At 67.5% G+C, this 17790-nt stretch overlaps 1 protein-coding gene across 1 annotated transcript in view; it reads left to right on the top strand.

The window, feature by feature from the left end:
* The window catches only part of AHNAK2 (AHNAK nucleoprotein 2), a 41367-nt gene that overhangs the window by 19083 nt on the left and 4494 nt on the right, over nucleotides 1–17790 (top strand). The window contains 11 exon segments of the mRNA XM_070594154.1: nucleotides 279–380; nucleotides 1253–1403; nucleotides 1730–1914; nucleotides 2069–3814; nucleotides 4319–6598; nucleotides 6601–8826; nucleotides 9316–13731; nucleotides 14221–14784; nucleotides 15274–16095; nucleotides 16600–16710; nucleotides 17215–17718. Coding sequence (XP_070450255.1) covers nucleotides 279–380; nucleotides 1253–1403; nucleotides 1730–1914; nucleotides 2069–3814; nucleotides 4319–6598; nucleotides 6601–8826; nucleotides 9316–13731; nucleotides 14221–14784; nucleotides 15274–16095; nucleotides 16600–16710; nucleotides 17215–17718 — 13107 coding nt within the window.

The following is a 17790-nucleotide window of genomic DNA, read 5'->3' as shown; positions in this document are numbered from 1 at the left end:
GAACAGACATGTTTACTAACAGACTCGTTCTTATCCTGCTTGTATTTCTTTCTACCCTGCTCCACACAAAACCCCCATTACTGTGGGGTTTACCCTGGGTATGGCCCTGTCAGGAAGCACTGAGGCCGGGAGTCACCATCTCCCTGGAGGGCCCCAGCTCCCTCTGCACACAGCTGTGGTCTGGGCGTTCTGGGCCCTTTGAACTGGGGTCTCCCAGCATCCCCAAGTCCCTCTTGCTCCCTGGGCTGCTGGGTAACCTCCAATGTCTGTGGCTGCAGGAGGACACGCCAAGCAGGCAAGTCTCCTCGGGGAGGAGGAGATCCTGGTGGAAGCGGGATTCAGGGGACTCACGGACGTTTTCCAGGATGAGTCGCCCAGAGGTGGGTACAGTGGGAGATGAGGGTCAGGGAGGTAGGCCCCTTCCTAAGGGTTCCAGCCAGGGAGGCAGGGGAAGCACCAGAAGGAGGGGAGCAAGGAGGCCTGCCGTGAGCCCCTGTTCCCATCCTCCCGTCAGGCCTGGGTCCTGGCTGGTCCAGGCTTTCCCCAAGACCCCTCTACTCCTGTGATGAAGAGCACAGCCTCCAGGCCAGGTGGACCTGGGTGCACAGACCTCAGTGTTCCCAGCTGTACAATGGGTGAGGCTGCTGCCTGCTGCGTACACGGGTGCCGGAAGGTGCTAGAAGCTGTGGGCACCCAGTGTGGTGGGGTAAGGCAGCCTGTTCTGTCATGGGTGGCCCCAGCCATTCTAATGCTCTGCCAGCTCCCGACGCCCCTGTCGTGTCTGAGGTCACCAGACAGGCTGTTTGCTGTGCTTTCCTTGGCATTTATGACCTCCTTGGTTTCAGCGCCACCTGCCTTGTATGTGATCAGTGCTTGGAGCGAGTGTGAAGAACAAACAGGGAGCCGACGGGGGTCACTTTGGCCCCTGTGCACAGAAGCCTCTCCTCTCTGCCCTCTGAGCCTTGCAGGGCTGGATGGCAGCTGAGAACAGGCTGCTCCTGAGTCCTGGCAGGTGGAGGCGGGGACAAGAGGAGGTCGCTTCCACCTGAGGCTTCCTGCAGCTGGCTTCATTTAAAGCTTGGAGACAGCCACCTGGGCCCAGCTGGCTGGGGGCCACTACCCTTGCCCTGTGTCACTCGGATGCTGAGCAAGACTCTGGGGTCCTCATCCTCAGGGGAGGTATCCCCCAGCACTGATGCCCATGGTGGGACAGGCACATGCTCACCACAGCCCTCATGTGCTTCTGCTCCAGTCCATGCAGGAGGCAACAGAGGTGACACTGAAGACCGAAGTGGAGGTTGGAGCCAGTGGCTATAGTGTCACCGGCGGCGGGGACCAGGGGATCTTTGTCAAGCAAGTGCTAAAGGATTCTTCAGCTGCCAAGCTCTTCAACCTGAGAGAAGGTGCCATGACCGTCCCGTCCCTGGGGTTCCCCATGGTCCCCATCAGGATGGGAGGGACCTGGAGGGGGATGGGGGGCCACATCTGGAGCTCAGGATGACCCCCTGAGACTGCTCAGCTGTGTCCAGGCTGGGGCCACCCGCCGTGCTGCGTTTTCTCACCTGTGAAAGAGCGTGGACTCCTTCGTACCTGGGGCTCGTTGGAGGGCAGGGGCTGGGCAGCCTGGGTGGTGTCCCCTTCTCCTTCCTGTGCCCCTGCAGACCCCTTGCTCACCATGATGGTGAGACCAGGGGAACTGAGGCCTCAGGCCCCCCTTGTCTTTGTCTAGGCGACCAGCTGCTCAGCGCAACCATATTCTTTGACGACATTAAATATGAAGATGCTCTCAAAATCCTTCAGTACTCAGAGCCGTACAAGGTTCAGTTCAAGATCAGGCGGAAGCTTCCTGCCAGAGAGGATGAGGCGTGGGCGTCCAGCAGTGCGCAGCGTGGCCCGCAGGGCAGCGAGAAGCAGGTCAGGCAGCCATGGGCAGCAAGCCTGGGCCCCAGCAGGCCTCCCCAGCCCTGGGCCGAGGCTGGGAGGGGCCGACCCCCCTCCCCCCGTCTCCTGAGCTCAGGGCCTCAGACTCCTTGTGCTGGCACCAACAAGTTCATTCTCCCTGTTTCAGGCCAAAGATGTTGGTGATGGGTCCACAGAGACCCCCACGAAGACGCTGGAAGGAGATGGAGACCAAGAGAGACTCATCTCGAAGCCCAGGGAGGGCAGAGGCAGGCGGCCCCAGAAGGAGAGGCTCTCCTGGCCCAAATTCCAAACAATAAAGAGCAAGCGCACACCAGGGCCCCGAAGGTCACACAGCTCCTCGGAGGCCTACGAGCGGGGGGATGTGCCTGACGTGTCCCCCACGAGCACAGACACGGAGGCCCAGCTGCCCGCAGAGGAGCAGGAGCAGAAGGCAGGGCCAGGCGGCCAGCGGAGGAGGAGGTTCCTGAACCTGAAATTCAGGATGGGCTCAGGGAGGGGCCTGGCACCAGTGGGGCGACCAGACAGAGGGGTCCAGGGTGGGGCAGTCCAGGCCGGGGTCCTGGAGGAGGCGGGACCCGGGGATGACGGCCGAGAGGACACCCGGGCTGTCCCACACGGCAGGAAAGAAGACAGGACAGCGGAGGTGGAAGAGGGGATGCCTGCTTTGAGCACGCAGCAGCCAACACAGCTTGGCCACCCCCGAGAGGGAGCCGTGGGGGAAGGGGCAGCCCTGGTACCCGGACGTGCAACAATGACAAAGGAGGCGAAGGTCCAGGAAGAGCCAGTGCCTCAAGGGGGAGCCGATCAGGGTCCAGCCCCAGGAGTTAGTGGGGAGGGCCAGAGAGAAGGGGTGCAGGGGCTGGAAATAGGGATTGCCAGACTGTCTCTGAAAGACACCGCAGATGAAGACATCACACAGAAACGCGAACCAGAATTCCAGATCCGAATCCCGACGTTAAAAACACCCAAGTTTGGATTCTCCAAAGAAAAAGGGCTAGGGACAGAAGAAAGCAAGACTGCCCCACAGCGGGGGCTCATGGAGGAGAGAGAAGGAGAGACAGACACTGAGGGGGCCAGGGAAGGCCCCGAGTCCGTGCCAGAGCAGGAAAAACGAAGAGCAGAGGAGGACGTCTCAGCACACAAAGGAGACGCAAAGATGGTGGAAAAGGCTGGGGAGGGAAAGATGAAAATGCTCAAGTTCAAGAGGCCCTCCTTTGGGTGGTCACCGGTAAAACATCCAAGGACAGTGGGAGGGAAACCCACTAAAGAAAGAGAGAAGGAAATAGGAGGCAGCATCACACTTGGAAAGTTGGACGTAGAGATAAAAGACACAGACGCAATAGGTGAAGACACAGAGACGCATCCACCAGAAATAACAGGAGAGAGAGAGGAAAAGATGAGGATGGAAGGAGAAGACACGCAGGGAGAAAAAGACGTGGCTGTAAGAGACAGCAAGTTCAGGATGCCTAAGTTCAAGATGCCGTCCTTCGGCGTGTCGGCGCCGAGCAAGTCCGCCGAAGCCTCGCTGGACGCGTCCCTGCCCAAGGTACAGGCCGACGTGTCCCTGCCCTCCATCCAGGCCGACGTCAAGACCGGAGACCTCAGCGTGGAGCTCCCCTCCGCCGAGCTGGAGGTCAAGACTGCCGGCGCGGGCATGAAGCTCCCGGAGGGCCCCGGGCCCGAGAGAGAGCCCCAGGAGCCCGCCGCCGGAGCCGGACTCAAAGGGCACCTGCCCAAGGTGCAGATGCCCAGCATCAAGATGCCCAAGGTGGACTTCAAGGCCCCCCAGGTGGACATCAAGGGCCCCAAACTGGACGTGAAGGGCGCCCATGGCGAGGTGACGGCCCCCGGCGTGGAGGTGTCTCTGCCCAGCGTGGAGGTGGACGCCCGGGTGCCGGGTGCCAAGCTGGAGGGCGACGCGTCCCTGGGGGACAAGGAGGTGGCCGCGAGAGACAGCAAGCTCAAGATGCCCAAGTTCAAGATGCCGTCCTTCGGCGTGTCGGCCGCAGGCAAGGACTTGGGGACGTCCGTGGACGTGCCTGCGCCCAAGGTCGGGGGGGAGGCGACCCTGCCCTGCGTGGGAGCCGAGCTCATAGCCCCAGAGGGCAGCGTCCCAGTGCCATCTGCTGAAGTCCGCCTCCCAGGGGGAGAGCTGGAGGTGGCCCTGCCCGAGGGAGAGGCGGCGGGGGCCGAGCTGAAGGGCAAAGCCGAAGGGGCGCGCATCAAGACCCACCTGCCCAAGGTGCAGATGCCCAGCATCAAGATGCCCAAGGTCGACTTCAAGGCCCCCCAGGTGGACATCAAGGGCCCCAAGCTGGACGTCAAGGGCGCCAAGGGCGAGGTGACGGCCCCCGGCGTGGAGGTGTCTCTGCCCAGCGTGGAGGTGGACGCCCAGGTGCCGGGCGCCAAGCTGGAGGGCGACGCGTCCCTGGGGGACAAGGAGGTGGCCGCGAGAGACAGCAAGCTCAAGATGCCCAAGTTCAAGATGCCGTCCTTCGGCGTGTCGGCGCCGAGCAAGTCCGTCGAGGCCTCGCTGGACGCGTCCCTGCCCAAGGTACAGGCCGACGTGTCCCTGCCCTCCATCCAGGCCGACGTCAAGACCGGAGACCTCAGCGTGGAGCTCCCCTCCGCCGAGCTGGAGGTCAAGACTGCCGGCGCGGGCGTGAAGCTCCCGGAGGGAGAGCCCCAGGAGCCCGCCGCCGGAGCCGGACTCAAAGGGCACCTGCCCAAGGTGCAGATGCCCAGCATCAAGATGCCCAAGGTGGACTTCAAGGCCCCCCAGGTGGACATCAAGGGCCCCAAACTGGACGTGAAGGGCGCCCATGGCGAGGTGACGGCCCCCGGCGTGGAGGTGTCTCTGCCCAGCGTGGAGGTGGACGCCCAGGTGCCGGGCACCAAGCTGGAGGGCGACGCGTCCCTGGGGGACAAGGAGGTGGCCGCGAGAGACAGCAAGTTCAAGATGCCCAAGTTCAAGATGCCGTCCTTCGGCGTGTCGGCACCGAGCAAGTCCGTCGAGGCCTCGCTGGACGCGTCCCTGCCCAAGGTACAGGCCGACGTGTCCCTGCCCTCCATCCAGGCCGACGTCAAGACCGGAGACCTCAGCGTGGACCTCCCCTCCGCCGAGCTGGAGGTCAAGACTGCCGGCGCGGGCGTGAAGCTCCCGGAGGGAGAGCCCCAGGAGCCCGCCGCCGGAGCCGGACTCAAAGGGCACCTGCCCAAGGTGCAGATGCCCAGCATCAAGATGCCCAAGGTGGACTTCAAGGCCCCCCAGGTGGACATCAAGGGCCCCAAACTGGACGTGAAGGGCGCCAAGGGCGAGGTGACGGCCCCCGGCGTGGAGGTGTCTCTGCCCAGCGTGGAGGTGGACGCCCGGGTGCCGGGCGCCAAGCTGGAGGGCGACGCGTCCCTGGGGGACAAGGAGGTGGCCGCGAGAGACAGGAAGCTCAAGATGCCCAAGTTCAAGATGCCGTCCTTCGGCGTGTCGGCCGCAGGCAAGGACTTGGGGACGTCCGTGGACGTGCCTGCGCCCAAGGTCGGCGGGGAGGCGACCCTGCCCTCCGTGGGAGCCGAGCTCACAGCCCCAGAGGGCAGCGTCCCAGTGCCATCTGCTGAAGTCCGCCTCCCAGGGGGAGAGCTGGAGGTGGCCCTGCCCGAGGGAGAGGCGGCGGGGGCCGAGCCGAAGGGCAAAGCCGAAGGGGTGCGGATCAAGGCCCACCTGCCCAAGGTGCAGATGCCCAGCATCAAGATGCCCAAGGTGGACATCAGGGCCCCCCAGGTGGACATCATGGGCCCCAGCGCGGACCTCAAAGGCCTCAAGGGGGAGGCGACGGCCCCCGGCGTGGAGGTGTCTCTGCCCAGCGTGGAGGTGGACGCCCGGGTGCCGGGCGCCAAGCTGGAGGGCGACGCGTCCCTGGAGGACAAGGAGGTGGCCGCGAGAGACAGCAAGCTCAAGATGCCCAAGTTCAAGATGCCGTCCTTCGGCGTGTCGGCGCCGAGCAAGTCCGTCGAGGCCTCGCTGGACGCGTCCCTGCCCAAGGTACAGGCCGACGTGTCCCTGCCCTCCATCCAGGCCGACGTCAAGACCGGAGACCTCAGCGTGGAGCTCCCCTCCGCCGAGCTGGAGGTCAAGACTGCCGGCGTGGGCGTGAAGCTCCCAGAGGGAGAGCCCCAGGAGCCCGCCGCCGGAGCCGGACTCAAAGGGCACCTGCCCAAGGTGCAGATGCCCAGCATCAAGATGCCCAAGGTGGACTTCAAGGCCCCCCAGGTGGACATCAAGGGCCCCAAACTGGACGTGAAGGGCGCCCATGGCGAGGTGACGGCCCCCGGCGTGGAGGTGTCTCTGCCCAGCGTGGAGGTGGACGCCCAGGTGCCGGGCGCCAAGCTGGAGGGCGACGCGTCCCTGGGGGACAAGGAGGTGGCCGCGAGAGACAGCAAGCTCAAGATGCCCAAGTTCAAGATGCCGTCCTTCGGCGTGTCGGCGCCGAGCAAGTCCGTCGAGGCCTCGCTGGACGCGTCCCTGCCCAAGGTACAGGCCGACGTGTCCCTGCCCTCCATCCAGGCCGACGTCAAGACCGGAGACCTCAGCGTGGAGCTCCCCTCCGCCGAGCTGGAGGTCGAGACTGCCGGCGCGGGCGTGAAGCTCCCGGAGGGCCCCGGCCCGAGGGAGAGCCCCAGGAGCCCGCCGCCGGAGCCGGACTCAAAGGGCACCTGCCCAAGGTGCAGATGCCCAGCATCAAGATGCCCAAGGTCGACTTCAAGGCCCCCCAGGTGGACATCAAGGGCCCCAAACTGGACGTGAAGGGCGCCCAGGGCGAGGTGACGGCCCCCGGCGTGGAGGTGTCTCTGCCCAGCGTGGAGGTGGACGCCCAGGTGCCGGGCGCCAAGCTGGAGGGCGACGCGTCCCTGGGGGACAAGGAGGTGGCCGCGAGAGACAGCAAGCTCAAGATGCCCAAGTTCAAGATGCCGTCCTTCGGCGTGTCGGCCGCAGGCAAGGACTTGGGGACGTCCGTGGACGTGCCTGCGCCCAAGGTCGGCGGGGAGGCGACCCTGCCCTCCGTGGGAGCCGAGCTCACAGCCCCAGAGGGCAGCGTCCCAGTGCCATCTGCTGAAGTCCGCCTCCCAGGGGGAGAGCTGGAGGTGGCCCTGCCCGAGGGAGAGGCGGCGGGGGCCGAGCCGAAGGGCAAAGCCGAAGGGGCGCGGATCAAGGCCCACCTGCCCAAGGTGCAGATGCCCAGCATCAAGATGCCCAAGGTGGACATCAGGGCCCCCCAGGTGGACATCAAGGGCCCCAGCGCGGACCTCAAAGGCCTCAAGGGGGAGGCGACGGCCCCCGGCGTGGAGGTGTCTCTGCCCAGCGTGGAGGTGGACGCCCGGGTGCCGGGCGCCAAGCTGGAGGGCGACGCGTCCCTGGGGGACAAGGAGGTGGCCGCGAGAGACAGCAAGCTCAAGATGCCCAAGTTCAAGATGCCGTCCTTCGGCGTGTCGGCGCCGAGCAAGTCCGTCGAGGCCTCGCTGGACGCGTCCCTGCCCAAGGTACAGGCCGACGTGTCCCTGCCCTCCATCCAGGCCGACGTCAAGACCGGAGACCTCAGCGTGGAGCTCCCCTCCGCCGAGCTGGAGGTCAAGACTGCCGGCGCGGGCGTGAAGCTCCCGGAGGGAGAGCCCCAGGAGCCCGCCGCCGGAGCCGGACTCAAAGGGCACCTGCCCAAGGTGCACATGCCCAGCATCAAGATGCCCAAGGTCGACTTCAAGGCCCCCCAGGTGGACATCAAGGGCCCCAAACTGGACGTGAAGGGCGCCAAGGGCGAGGTGACGGCCCCCGGCGTGGAGGTGTCTCTGCCCAGCGTGGAGGTGGACGCCCGGGTGCCGGGCGCCAAGCTGGAGGGCGACGCGTCCCTGGGGGACAAGGAGGTGGCCGCGAGAGACAGCAAGCTCAAGATGCCCAAGTTCAAGATGCCGTCCTTCGGCGTGTCGGCCGCAGGCAAGGACTTGGGGACGTCCGTGGACGTGCCTGCGCCCAAGGTCGGCGGGGAGGCGACCCTGCCCTCCGTGGGAGCCGAGCTCACAGCCCCAGAGGGCAGCGTCCCAGTGCCATCTGCTGAAGTCCGCCTCCCAGGGGGAGAGCTGGAGGTGGCCCTGCCCGAGGGAGAGGCGGCGGGGGCCGAGCTGAAGGGCAAAGCCGAAGGGGCGCGGATCAAGGCCCACCTGCCCAAGGTGCAGATGCCCAGCATCAAGATGCCCAAGGTGGACATCAGGGCCCCCCAGGTGGACATCAAGGGCCCCAGCGCGGACCTCAAAGGCCTCAAGGGGGAGGCGACGGCCCCCGGCGTGGAGGTGTCTCTGCCCAGCGTGGAGGTGGACGCCCGGGTGCCGGGCGCCAAGCTGGAGGGCGACGCGTCCCTGGGGGACAAGGAGGTGGCCGCGAGAGACAGCAAGCTCAAGATGCCCAAGTTCAAGATGCCGTCCTTCGGCGTGTCGGCGCCGAGCAAGTCCGTCGAGGCCTCGCTGGACGCGTCCCTGCCCAAGGTACAGGCCGACGTGTCCCTGCCCTCCATCCAGGCCGACGTCAAGACCGGAGACCTCAGCGTGGAGCTCCCCTCCGCCGAGCTGGAGGTCAAGACTGCCGGCGCGGGCGTGAAGCTCCCGGAGGGAGAGCCCCAGGAGCCCGCCGCCGGAGCCGGACTCAAAGGGCACCTGCCCAAGGTGCAGATGCCCAGCATCAAGATGCCCAAGGTGGACTTCAGGGCCCCCCAGGTGGACATCAAGGGCCCCAAACTGGACGTGAAGGGCGCCCATGGCGAGGTGACGGCCCCCGGCGTGGAGGTGTCTCTGCCCAGCGTGGAGGTGGACGCCCAGGTGCCGGGCGCCAAGCTGGAGGGCGACGCGTCCCTGGGGGACAAGGAGGTGGCCGCGAGAGACAGCAAGCTCAAGATGCCCAAGTTCAAGATGCCGTCCTTCGGCGTGTCGGCGCCGAGCAAGTCCATCGAGGCCTCGCTGGACGCGTCCCTGCCCAAGGTACAGGCCGACGTGTCCCTGCCCTCCATCCAGGCCGACGTCAAGACCGGAGACCTCAGCGTGGAGCTCCCCTCCGCCGAGCTGGAGGTCAAGACTGCCGGCGCGGGCGTGAAGCTCCCGGAGGGAGAGCCCCAGGAGCCCGCCGCCGGAGCCGGACTCAAAGGGCACCTGCCCAAGGTGCACATGCCCAGCATCAAGATGCCCAAGGTCGACTTCAAGGCCCCCCAGGTGGACATCAAGGGCCCCAAACTGGACGTGAAGGGCGCCAAGGGCGAGGTGACGGCCCCCGGCGTGGAGGTGTCTCTGCCCAGCGTGGAGGTGGACGCCCGGGTGCCGGGCGCCAAGCTGGAGGGCGACGCGTCCCTGGGGGACAAGGAGGTGGCCGCGAGAGACAGCAAGCTCAAGATGCCCAAGTTCAAGATGCCGTCCTTCGGCGTGTCGGCCGCAGGCAAGGACTTGGGGACGTCCGTGGACGTGCCTGCGCCCAAGGTCGGCGGGGAGGCGACCCTGCCCTCCGTGGGAGCCGAGCTCACAGCCCCAGAGGGCAGCGTCCCAGTGCCATCTGCTGAAGTCCGCCTCCCAGGGGGAGAGCTGGAGGTGGCCCTGCCCGAGGGAGAGGCGGCGGGGGCCGAGCCGAAGGGCAAAGCCGAAGGGGCGCGGATCAAGGCCCACCTGCCCAAGGTGCAGATGCCCAGCATCAAGATGCCCAAGGTGGACATCAGGGCCCCCCAGGTGGACATCAAGGGCCCCAGCGCGGACCTCAAAGGCCTCAAGGGGGAGGCGACGGCCCCCGGCGTGGAGGTGTCTCTGCCCAGCGTGGAGGTGGACGCCCGGGTGCCGGGCGCCAAGCTGGAGGGCGACGCGTCCCTGGGGGACAAGGAGGTGGCCGCGAGAGACAGCAAGCTCAAGATGCCCAAGTTCAAGATGCCGTCCTTCGGCGTGTCGGCGCCGAGCAAGTCCGTCGAGGCCTCGCTGGACGCGTCCCTGCCCAAGGTACAGGCCGACGTGTCCCTGCCCTCCATCCAGGCCGACGTCAAGACCGGAGACCTCAGCGTGGAGCTCCCCTCCGCCGAGCTGGAGGTCAAGACTGCCGGCGCGGGCGTGAAGCTCCCGGAGGGAGAGCCCCAGGAGCCCGCCGCCGGAGCCGGACTCAAAGGGCACCTGCCCAAGGTGCAGATGCCCAGCATCAAGATGCCCAAGGTGGACTTCAGGGCCCCCCAGGTGGACATCAAGGGCCCCAAACTGGACGTGAAGGGCGCCCATGGCGAGGTGACGGCCCCCGGCGTGGAGGTGTCTCTGCCCAGCGTGGAGGTGGACGCCCAGGTGCCCGGCGCCAAGCTGGAGGGCGACGCGTCCCTGGGGGACAAGGAGGTGGCCGCGAGAGACAGCAAGCTCAAGATGCCCAAGTTCAAGATGCCGTCCTTCGGCGTGTCGGCGCCGAGCAAGTCCATCGAGGCCTCGCTGGACGCGTCCCTGCCCAAGGTACAGGCCGACGTGTCCCTGCCCTCCATCCAGGCCGACGTCAAGACCGGAGACCTCAGCGTGGAGCTCCCCTCCGCCGAGCTGGAGGTCAAGACTGCCGGCGCGGGCGTGAAGCTCCCGGAGGGAGAGCCCCAGGAGCCCGCCGCCGGAGCCGGACTCAAAGGGCACCTGCCCAAGGTGCACATGCCCAGCATCAAGATGCCCAAGGTCGACTTCAAAGCCCCCCAAGTGGACATCAAGGGCCCCAAACTGGACGTGAAGGGCGCCAAGGGCGAGGTGACGGCCCCCGGCGTGGAGGTGTCTCTGCCCAGCGTGGAGGTGGACGCCCGGGTGCCGGGCGCCAAGCTGGAGGGCGACGCGTCCCTGGGGGACAAGGAGGTGGCCGCGAGAGACAGCAAGCTCAAGATGCCCAAGTTCAAGATGCCGTCCTTCGGCGTGTCGGCCGCAGGCAAGGACTTGGGGACGTCCGTGGACGTGCCTGCGCCCAAGGTCGGCGGGGAGGCGACCCTGCCCTCCGTGGGAGCCGAGCTCACAGCCCCAGAGGGCACCGTCCCAGTGCCATCTGCTGAAGTCCGCCTCCCAGGGGGAGAGCTGGAGGTGGCCCTGCCCGAGGGAGAGGCGGCGGGGGCCGAACTGAAGGGCAAAGCCGAAGGGGTGCGGATCAAGGCCCACCTGCCCAAGGTGCAGATGCCCAGCATCAAGATGCCCAAGGTGGACATCAGGGCCCCCCAGGTGGACATCAAGGGCCCCAGCGCGGACCTCAAAGGCCTCAAGGGGGAGGCGACGGCCCCCGGCGTGGAGGTGTCTCTGCCCAGCGTGGAGGTGGACGCCCGGGTGCCGGGCACCAAGCTGGAGGGCGACGCGTGCCTGGAGGACAAGGAGGTGGCCGCGAGAGACAGCAAGCTCAAGATGCCCAAGTTCAAGATGCCGTCCTTCGGCGTGTCGGCGCCGAGCAAGTCCGTCGAGGCCTCTCTGGACGCGTCCCTGCCCAAGGTACAGGCCGACGTGTCCCTGCCCTCCATCCAGGCCGACGTCAAGACCGGAGACCTCAGCATGGAGCTCCCCTCCGCCGAGCTGGAGGTCAAGACTGCCGGCGTGGGCGTGAAGCTCCCGGAGGGAGAGCCCCAGGAGCCCGCCGCCGGAGCCGGACTCAAAGGGCACCTGCCCAAGGTGCAGATGCCCAGCATCAAGATGCCCAAGGTCGACTTCAAGGCCCCCCAGGTGGACATCAAGGGCCCCAAACTGGACGTGAAGGGCGCCAAGGGCGAGGTGACGGCCCCCGGCGTGGAGGTGTCTCTGCCCAGCGTGGAGGTGGACGCCCGGGTGCCGGGCGCCAAGCTGGAGGGCGACGCGTCCCTGGGGGACAAGGAGGTGGCCGCGAGAGACAGCAAGTTCAAGATGCCCAAGTTCAAGATGCCGTCCTTCGGCGTGTCGGCGCCGAGCAAGTCCGTCGAGGCCTCGCTGGACGCGTCCCTGCCCAAGGTACAGGCCGACGTGTCCCTGCCCTCCATCCAGGCCGACGTCAAGACCGGAGACCTCAGCGTGGAGCTCCCCTCCGCCGAGCTGGAGGTCGAGACTGCCGGCGCGGGCGTGAAGCTCCCGGAGGGCCCCGGGCCCGAGGGAGAGCCCCAGGAGCCCGCCGCCGGAGCCGGACTCAAAGGGCACCTGCCCAAGGTGCAGATGCCCAGCATCAAGATGCCCAAGGTCGACTTCAAGGCCCCCCAGGTGGACATCAAGGGCCCCAAACTGGACGTGAAGGGCGCCCATGGCGAGGTGACGGCCCCCGGCGTGGAGGTGTCTCTGCCCAGCGTGGAGGTGGACGCCCAGGTGCCGGGCGCCAAGCTGGAGGGCGACGCGTCCCTGGGGGACAAGGAGGTGGCCGCGAGAGACAGCAAGCTCAAGATGCCCAAGTTCAAGATGCCGTCCTTCGGCGTGTCGGCCGCAGGCAAGGACTTGGGGACGTCCGTGGACGTGCCTGCGCCCAAGGTCGGCGGGGAGGCGACCCTGCCCTCCGTGGGAGCCGAGCTCACAGCCCCAGAGGGCAGCGTCCCAGTGCCATCTGCTGAAGTCCGCCTCCCAGGGGGAGAGCTGGAGGTGGCCCTGCCCGAGGGAGTGGCGGCGGGGGCCGAGCTGAAGGGCAAAGCCGAAGGGGCGCGGATCAAGGCCCACCTGCCCAAGGTGCAGATGCCCAGCATCAAGATGCCCAAGGTGGACATCAGGGCCCCCCAGGTGGACATCAAGGGCCCCAGCGCGGACCTCAAAGGCCTCAAGGGGGAGGCGACGGCCCCCGGCGTGGAGGTGTCTCTGCCCAGCGTGGAGGTGGACGCCCGGGTGCCGGGCGCCAAGCTGGAGGGCGACGCGTCCCTGGGGGACAAGGAGGTGGCCGCGAGAGACAGCAAGCTCAAGATGCCCAAGTTCAAGATGCCGTCCTTCGGCGTGTCGGCGCCGAGCAAGTCCGTCGAGGCCTCGCTGGACGCGTCCCTGCCCAAGGTACAGGCCGACGTGTCCCTGCCCTCCATCCAGGCCGACGTCAAGACCGGAGACCTCAGCGTGGAGCTCCCCTCCGCCGAGCTGGAGGTCAAGACTGCCGGCGCGGGCGTGAAGCTCCCGGAGGGAGAGCCCCAGGAGCCCGCCGCCGGAGCCGGACTCAAAGGGCACCTGCCCAAGGTGCAGATGCCCAGCATCAAGATGCCCAAGGTCGACTTCAAAGCCCCCCAAGTGGACATCAAGGGCCCCAAACTGGACGTGAAGGGCGCCAAGGGCGAGGTGACGGCCCCCGGCGTGGAGGTGTCTCTGCCCAGCGTGGAGGTGGACGCCCAGGTGCCGGGCGCCAAGCTGGAGGGCGACGCGTCCCTGGGGGACAAGGAGGTGGCCGCGAGAGACAGCAAGCTCAAGATGCCCAAGTTCAAGATGCCGTCCTTCGGCGTGTCGGCCGCAGGCAAGGACTTGGGGACGTCCGTGGACGTGCCTGCGCCCAAGGTCGGCGGGGAGGCGACCCTGCCCTCCGTGGGAGCCGAGCTCACAGCCCCAGAGGGCAGCGTCCCAGTGCCATCTGCTGAAGTCCGCCTCCCAGGGGGAGAGCTGGAGGTGGCCCTGCCCGAGGGAGAGGCGGCGGGGGCCGAGCCGAAGGGCAAAACCGAAGGGGCGCGGATCAAGGCCCACCTGCCCAAGGTGCAGATGCCCAGCATCAAGATGCCCAAGGTGGACATCAGGGCCCCCCAGGTGGACATCAAGGGCCCCAGCGCGGACCTCAAAGGCCTCAAGGGGGAGGCGACGGCCCCCGGCGTGGAGGTGTCTCTGCCCAGCGTGGAGGTGGACGCCCGGGTGCCGGGCGCCAAGCTGGAGGGCGACGCGTCCCTGGGGGACAAGGAGGTGGCCGCGAGAGACAGCAAGCTCAAGATGCCCAAGTTCAAGATGCCGTCCTTCGGCGTGTCGGCGCCGAGCAAGTCCGTCGAGGCCTCGCTGGACGCGTCCCTGCCCAAGGTACAGGCCGACGTGTCCCTGCCCTCCATCCAGGCCGACGTCAAGACCGGAGACCTCAGCGTGGAGCTCCCCTCAGCCGAGCTGGAGGTCAAGACTGCCGGCGCGGGCGTGAAGCTCCCGGAGGGAGAGCCCCAGGAGCCCGCCGCCGGAGCCGGACTCAAAGGGCACCTGCCCAAGGTGCAGATGCCCAGCATCAAGATGCCCAAGGTCGACTTCAAGGCCCCCCAGGTGGACATCAAGGGCCCCAAACTGGACGTGAAGGGCACCAAGGCCGAGGTGACGGCCCCCGGCGTGGAGGTGTCTCTGCCCAGCGTGGAGGTGGACGCCCAGGTGCCGGGCGCCAAGCTGGAGGGCGACGCGTCCCTGGGGGACAAGGAGGTGGCCGCGAGAGACAGCAAGCTCAAGATGCCCAAGTTCAAGATGCCGTCCTTCGGCGTGTCGGCCGCAGGCAAGGACTTGGGGACGTCCGTGGACGTGCCTGCGCCCAAGGTCGGCGGGGAGGCGACCCTGCCCTCCGTGGGAGCCGAGCTCACAGCCCCAGAGGGCAGCGTCCCAGTGCCATCTGCTGAAGTCCGCCTCCCAGGGGGAGAGCTGGAGGTGGCCCTGCCCGAGGGAGAGGCGGCGGAGGCCGAGCCGAAGAGCAAAGCCGAAGGGGCGCGCATCAAGGCCCACCTGCCCAAGGTGCAGATGCCCAGCATCAAGATGCCCAAGGTGGACATCAGGGCCCCCCAGGTGGACATCAAGGGCCCCAGCGCGGACCTCAAAGGCCTCAAGGGGGAGGCGACGGCCCCCGGCGTGGAGGTGTCTCTGCCCAGCGTGGAGGTGGACGCCCGGGTGCCGGGCGCCAAGCTGGAGGGCGACGCGTCCCTGGGGGACAAGGAGGTGGCCGCGAGAGACAGCAAGTTCAAGATGCCCAAGTTCAAGATGCCGTCCTTCGGCGTGTCGGCGCCGAGCAAGTCCGTCGAGGCCTCGCTGGACGCGTCCCTGCCCAAGGTACAGGCCGACGTGTCCCTGCCCTCCATCCAGGCCGACGTCAAGACCGGAGACCTCAGCGTGGAGCTCCCCTCCGCCGAGCTGGAGGTCAAGACTGCCGGCGCGGGCGTGAAGCTCCCGGAGGGAGAGCCCCAGGAGCCCGCCGCCGGAGCCGGACTCAAAGGGCACCTGCCCAAGGTGCAGATGCCCAGCATCAAGATGCCCAAGGTGGACTTCAAGGCCCCCCAGGTGGACATCAAGGGCCCCAAACTGGACGTGAAGGGCGCCCATGGCGAGGTGACGGCCCCCGGCGTGGAGGTGTCTCTGCCCAGCGTGGAGGTGGACGCCCAGCTGCCGGGCGCCAAGCTGGAGGGCGACGCGTCCCTGGGGGACGAGGAGGTGGCCGCGAGAGACAGCAAGCTCAAGATGCCCAAGTTCAAGATGCCGTCCTTCGGCGTGTCGGCCGCAGGCAAGGACTTGGGGACGTCCGTGGACGTGCCTGCGCCCAAGGTCGGCGGGGAGGCGACCCTGCCCTCCGTGGGAGCCGAGCTCACAGCCCCAGAGGGCAGCGTCCCAGTGCCATCTGCTGAAGTCCGCCTCCCAGGGGGAGAGCTGGAGGTGGCCCTGCCCGAGGGAGAGGCGGCGGGGGCCGAGCTGAAGGGCAAAGCCGAAGGGGCGCTGATCAAGGCCCACCTGCCCAAGGTGCAGATGCCCAGCATCAAGATGCCCAAGGTGGATATCAGGGCCCCCCAGGTGGACATCAAGGGCCCCAGCGCGGACCTCAAAGGCCTCAAGGGGGAGGCGACGGCCCCCGGCGTGGAGGTGTCTCTGCCCAGCGTGGAGGTGGACGCCCGGGTGCCGGGCGCCAAGCTGGAGGGCGACGCGTCCCTGGGGGACAAGGAGGTGGCCGCGAGAGACAGCAAGCTCAAGATGCCCAAGTTCAAGATGCCGTCCTTCGGCGTGTCGGCGCCGAGCAAGTCCGTCGAGGCCTCGCTGGACGCGTCCCTGCCCAAGGTACAGGCCGACGTGTCCCTGCCCTCCATCCAGGCCGACGTCAAGACCGGAGACCTCAGCGTGGAGCTCCCCTCCGCCGAGCTGGAGGTCAAGACTGCCGGCGCGGGCGTGAAGCTCCCGGAGGGAGAGCCCCAGGAGCCCGCCGCCGGAGCCGGACTCAAAGGGCACCTGCCCAAGGTGCAGATGCCCAGCATCAAGATGCCCAAGGTGGACTTCAAGGCCCCCCAGGTGGACATCAAGGGCCCCAAACTGGACGTGAAGGGCGCCAAGGGCGAGGTGATGGCCCCCGGCGTGGAGGTGTCTCTGCCCAGCGTGGAGGTGGACGCCCAGGTGCCGGGCGCCAAGCTGGAGGGCGACGCGTCCCTGGGGGACAAGGAGGTGGCCGCGAGAGACAGCAAGCTCAAGATGCCCAAGTTCAAGATGCCGTCCTTCGGCGTGTCGGCCGCAGGCAAGGACTTGGGGACGTCCGTGGACGTGCCTGCGCCCAAGGTCGGCGGGGAGGCGACCCTGCCCTCCGTGGGAGCCGAGCTCACAGCCCCAGAGGGCAGCGTCCCAGTGCCATCTGCTGAAGTCCGCCTCCCAGGGGGAGAGCTGGAGGTGGCCCTGCCCGAGGGAGAGGCGGCGGAGGCCGAGCCGAAGAGCAAAGCCGAAGGGGCGCGCATCAAGGCCCACCTGCCCAAGGTGCAGATGCCCAGCATCAAGATGCCCAAGGTCGACTTCAAGGCCCCCCAGGTGGACATCAAGGGCCCCAAACTGGACGTGAAGGGCGCCCATGGCGAGGTGACGGCCCCCGGCGTGGAGGTGTCTCTGCCCAGCGTGGAGGTGGAAGCCCAGGTGCCGGGCGCCAAGCTGGAGGGTGACGCGTCCCTGGGGGACAAGGAGGTGGCCGCGAGAGACAGCAAGCTCAAGATGCCCAAGTTCAAGATGCCGTCCTTCGGCGTGTCGGCGCCGAGCAAGTCCGTCGAGGCCTCGCTGGACGCGTCCCTGCCCAAGGTACAGGCCGACGTGTCCCTGCCCTCCATCCAGGCCGACGTCAAGACCGGAGACCTCAGCGTGGAGCTCCCCTCCGCCGAGCTGGAGGTCAAGACTGCCGGCGCGGGCGTGAAGCTCCCGGAGGGCCCCGGGCCCGAGGGACAGCCCCAGGAGCCCGCCGCCGGAGCCGGACTCAAAGGGCACCTGCCCAAGGTGCAGATGCCCAGCATCAAGATGCCCAAGGTCGACTTCAAGGCCCCCCAGGTGGACATCAAGGGCCCCAAACTGGACGTGAAGGGCGCCAAGGCCGAGGTGACGGCCCCCGGCGTGGAGGTGTCTCTGCCCAGCGTGGAGGTGGACGCCCAGGTGCCGGGCGCCAAGCTGGAGGGCGACGCGTCCCTGGGGGACAAGGAGGTGGCCGCGAGAGACAGCAAGCTCAAGATGCCCAAGTTCAAGATGCCGTCCTTCGGCGTGTCGGCCGCAGGCAAGGACTTGGGGACGTCCGTGGACGTGCCTGCGCCCAAGGTCGGCGGGGAGGCGACCCTGCCCTCCGTGGGAGCCGAGCTCACAGCCCCAGAGGGCAGCGTCCCAGTGCCATCTGCTGAAGTCCGCCTCCCAGGGGGAGAGCTGGAGGTGGCCCTGCCCGAGGGAGAGGCGGCGGAGGCCGAGCCGAAGAGCAAAGCCGAAGGGGCGCGCATCAAGGCCCACCTGCCCAAGGTGCAGATGCCCAGCATCAAGATGCCCAAGGTCGACTTCAAGGCCCCCCAGGTGGACATCAAGGGCCCCAAACTGGACGTGAAGGGCGCCCATGGCGAGGTGACGGCCCCCGGCGTGGAGGTGTCTCTGCCCAGCGTGGAGGTGGAAGCCCAGGTGCCGGGCGCCAAGCTGGAGGGTGACGCGTCCCTGGGGGACAAGGAGGTGGCCGCGAGA

This window comes from Equus przewalskii, chromosome 25 (assembly GCF_037783145.1).
Source record: "Equus przewalskii isolate Varuska chromosome 25, EquPr2, whole genome shotgun sequence".
NCBI classification, from domain to species: Eukaryota; Metazoa; Chordata; class Mammalia; order Perissodactyla; family Equidae; genus Equus; species Equus przewalskii.
This window is presented reverse-complemented; position numbering and strand designations above follow the sequence as displayed.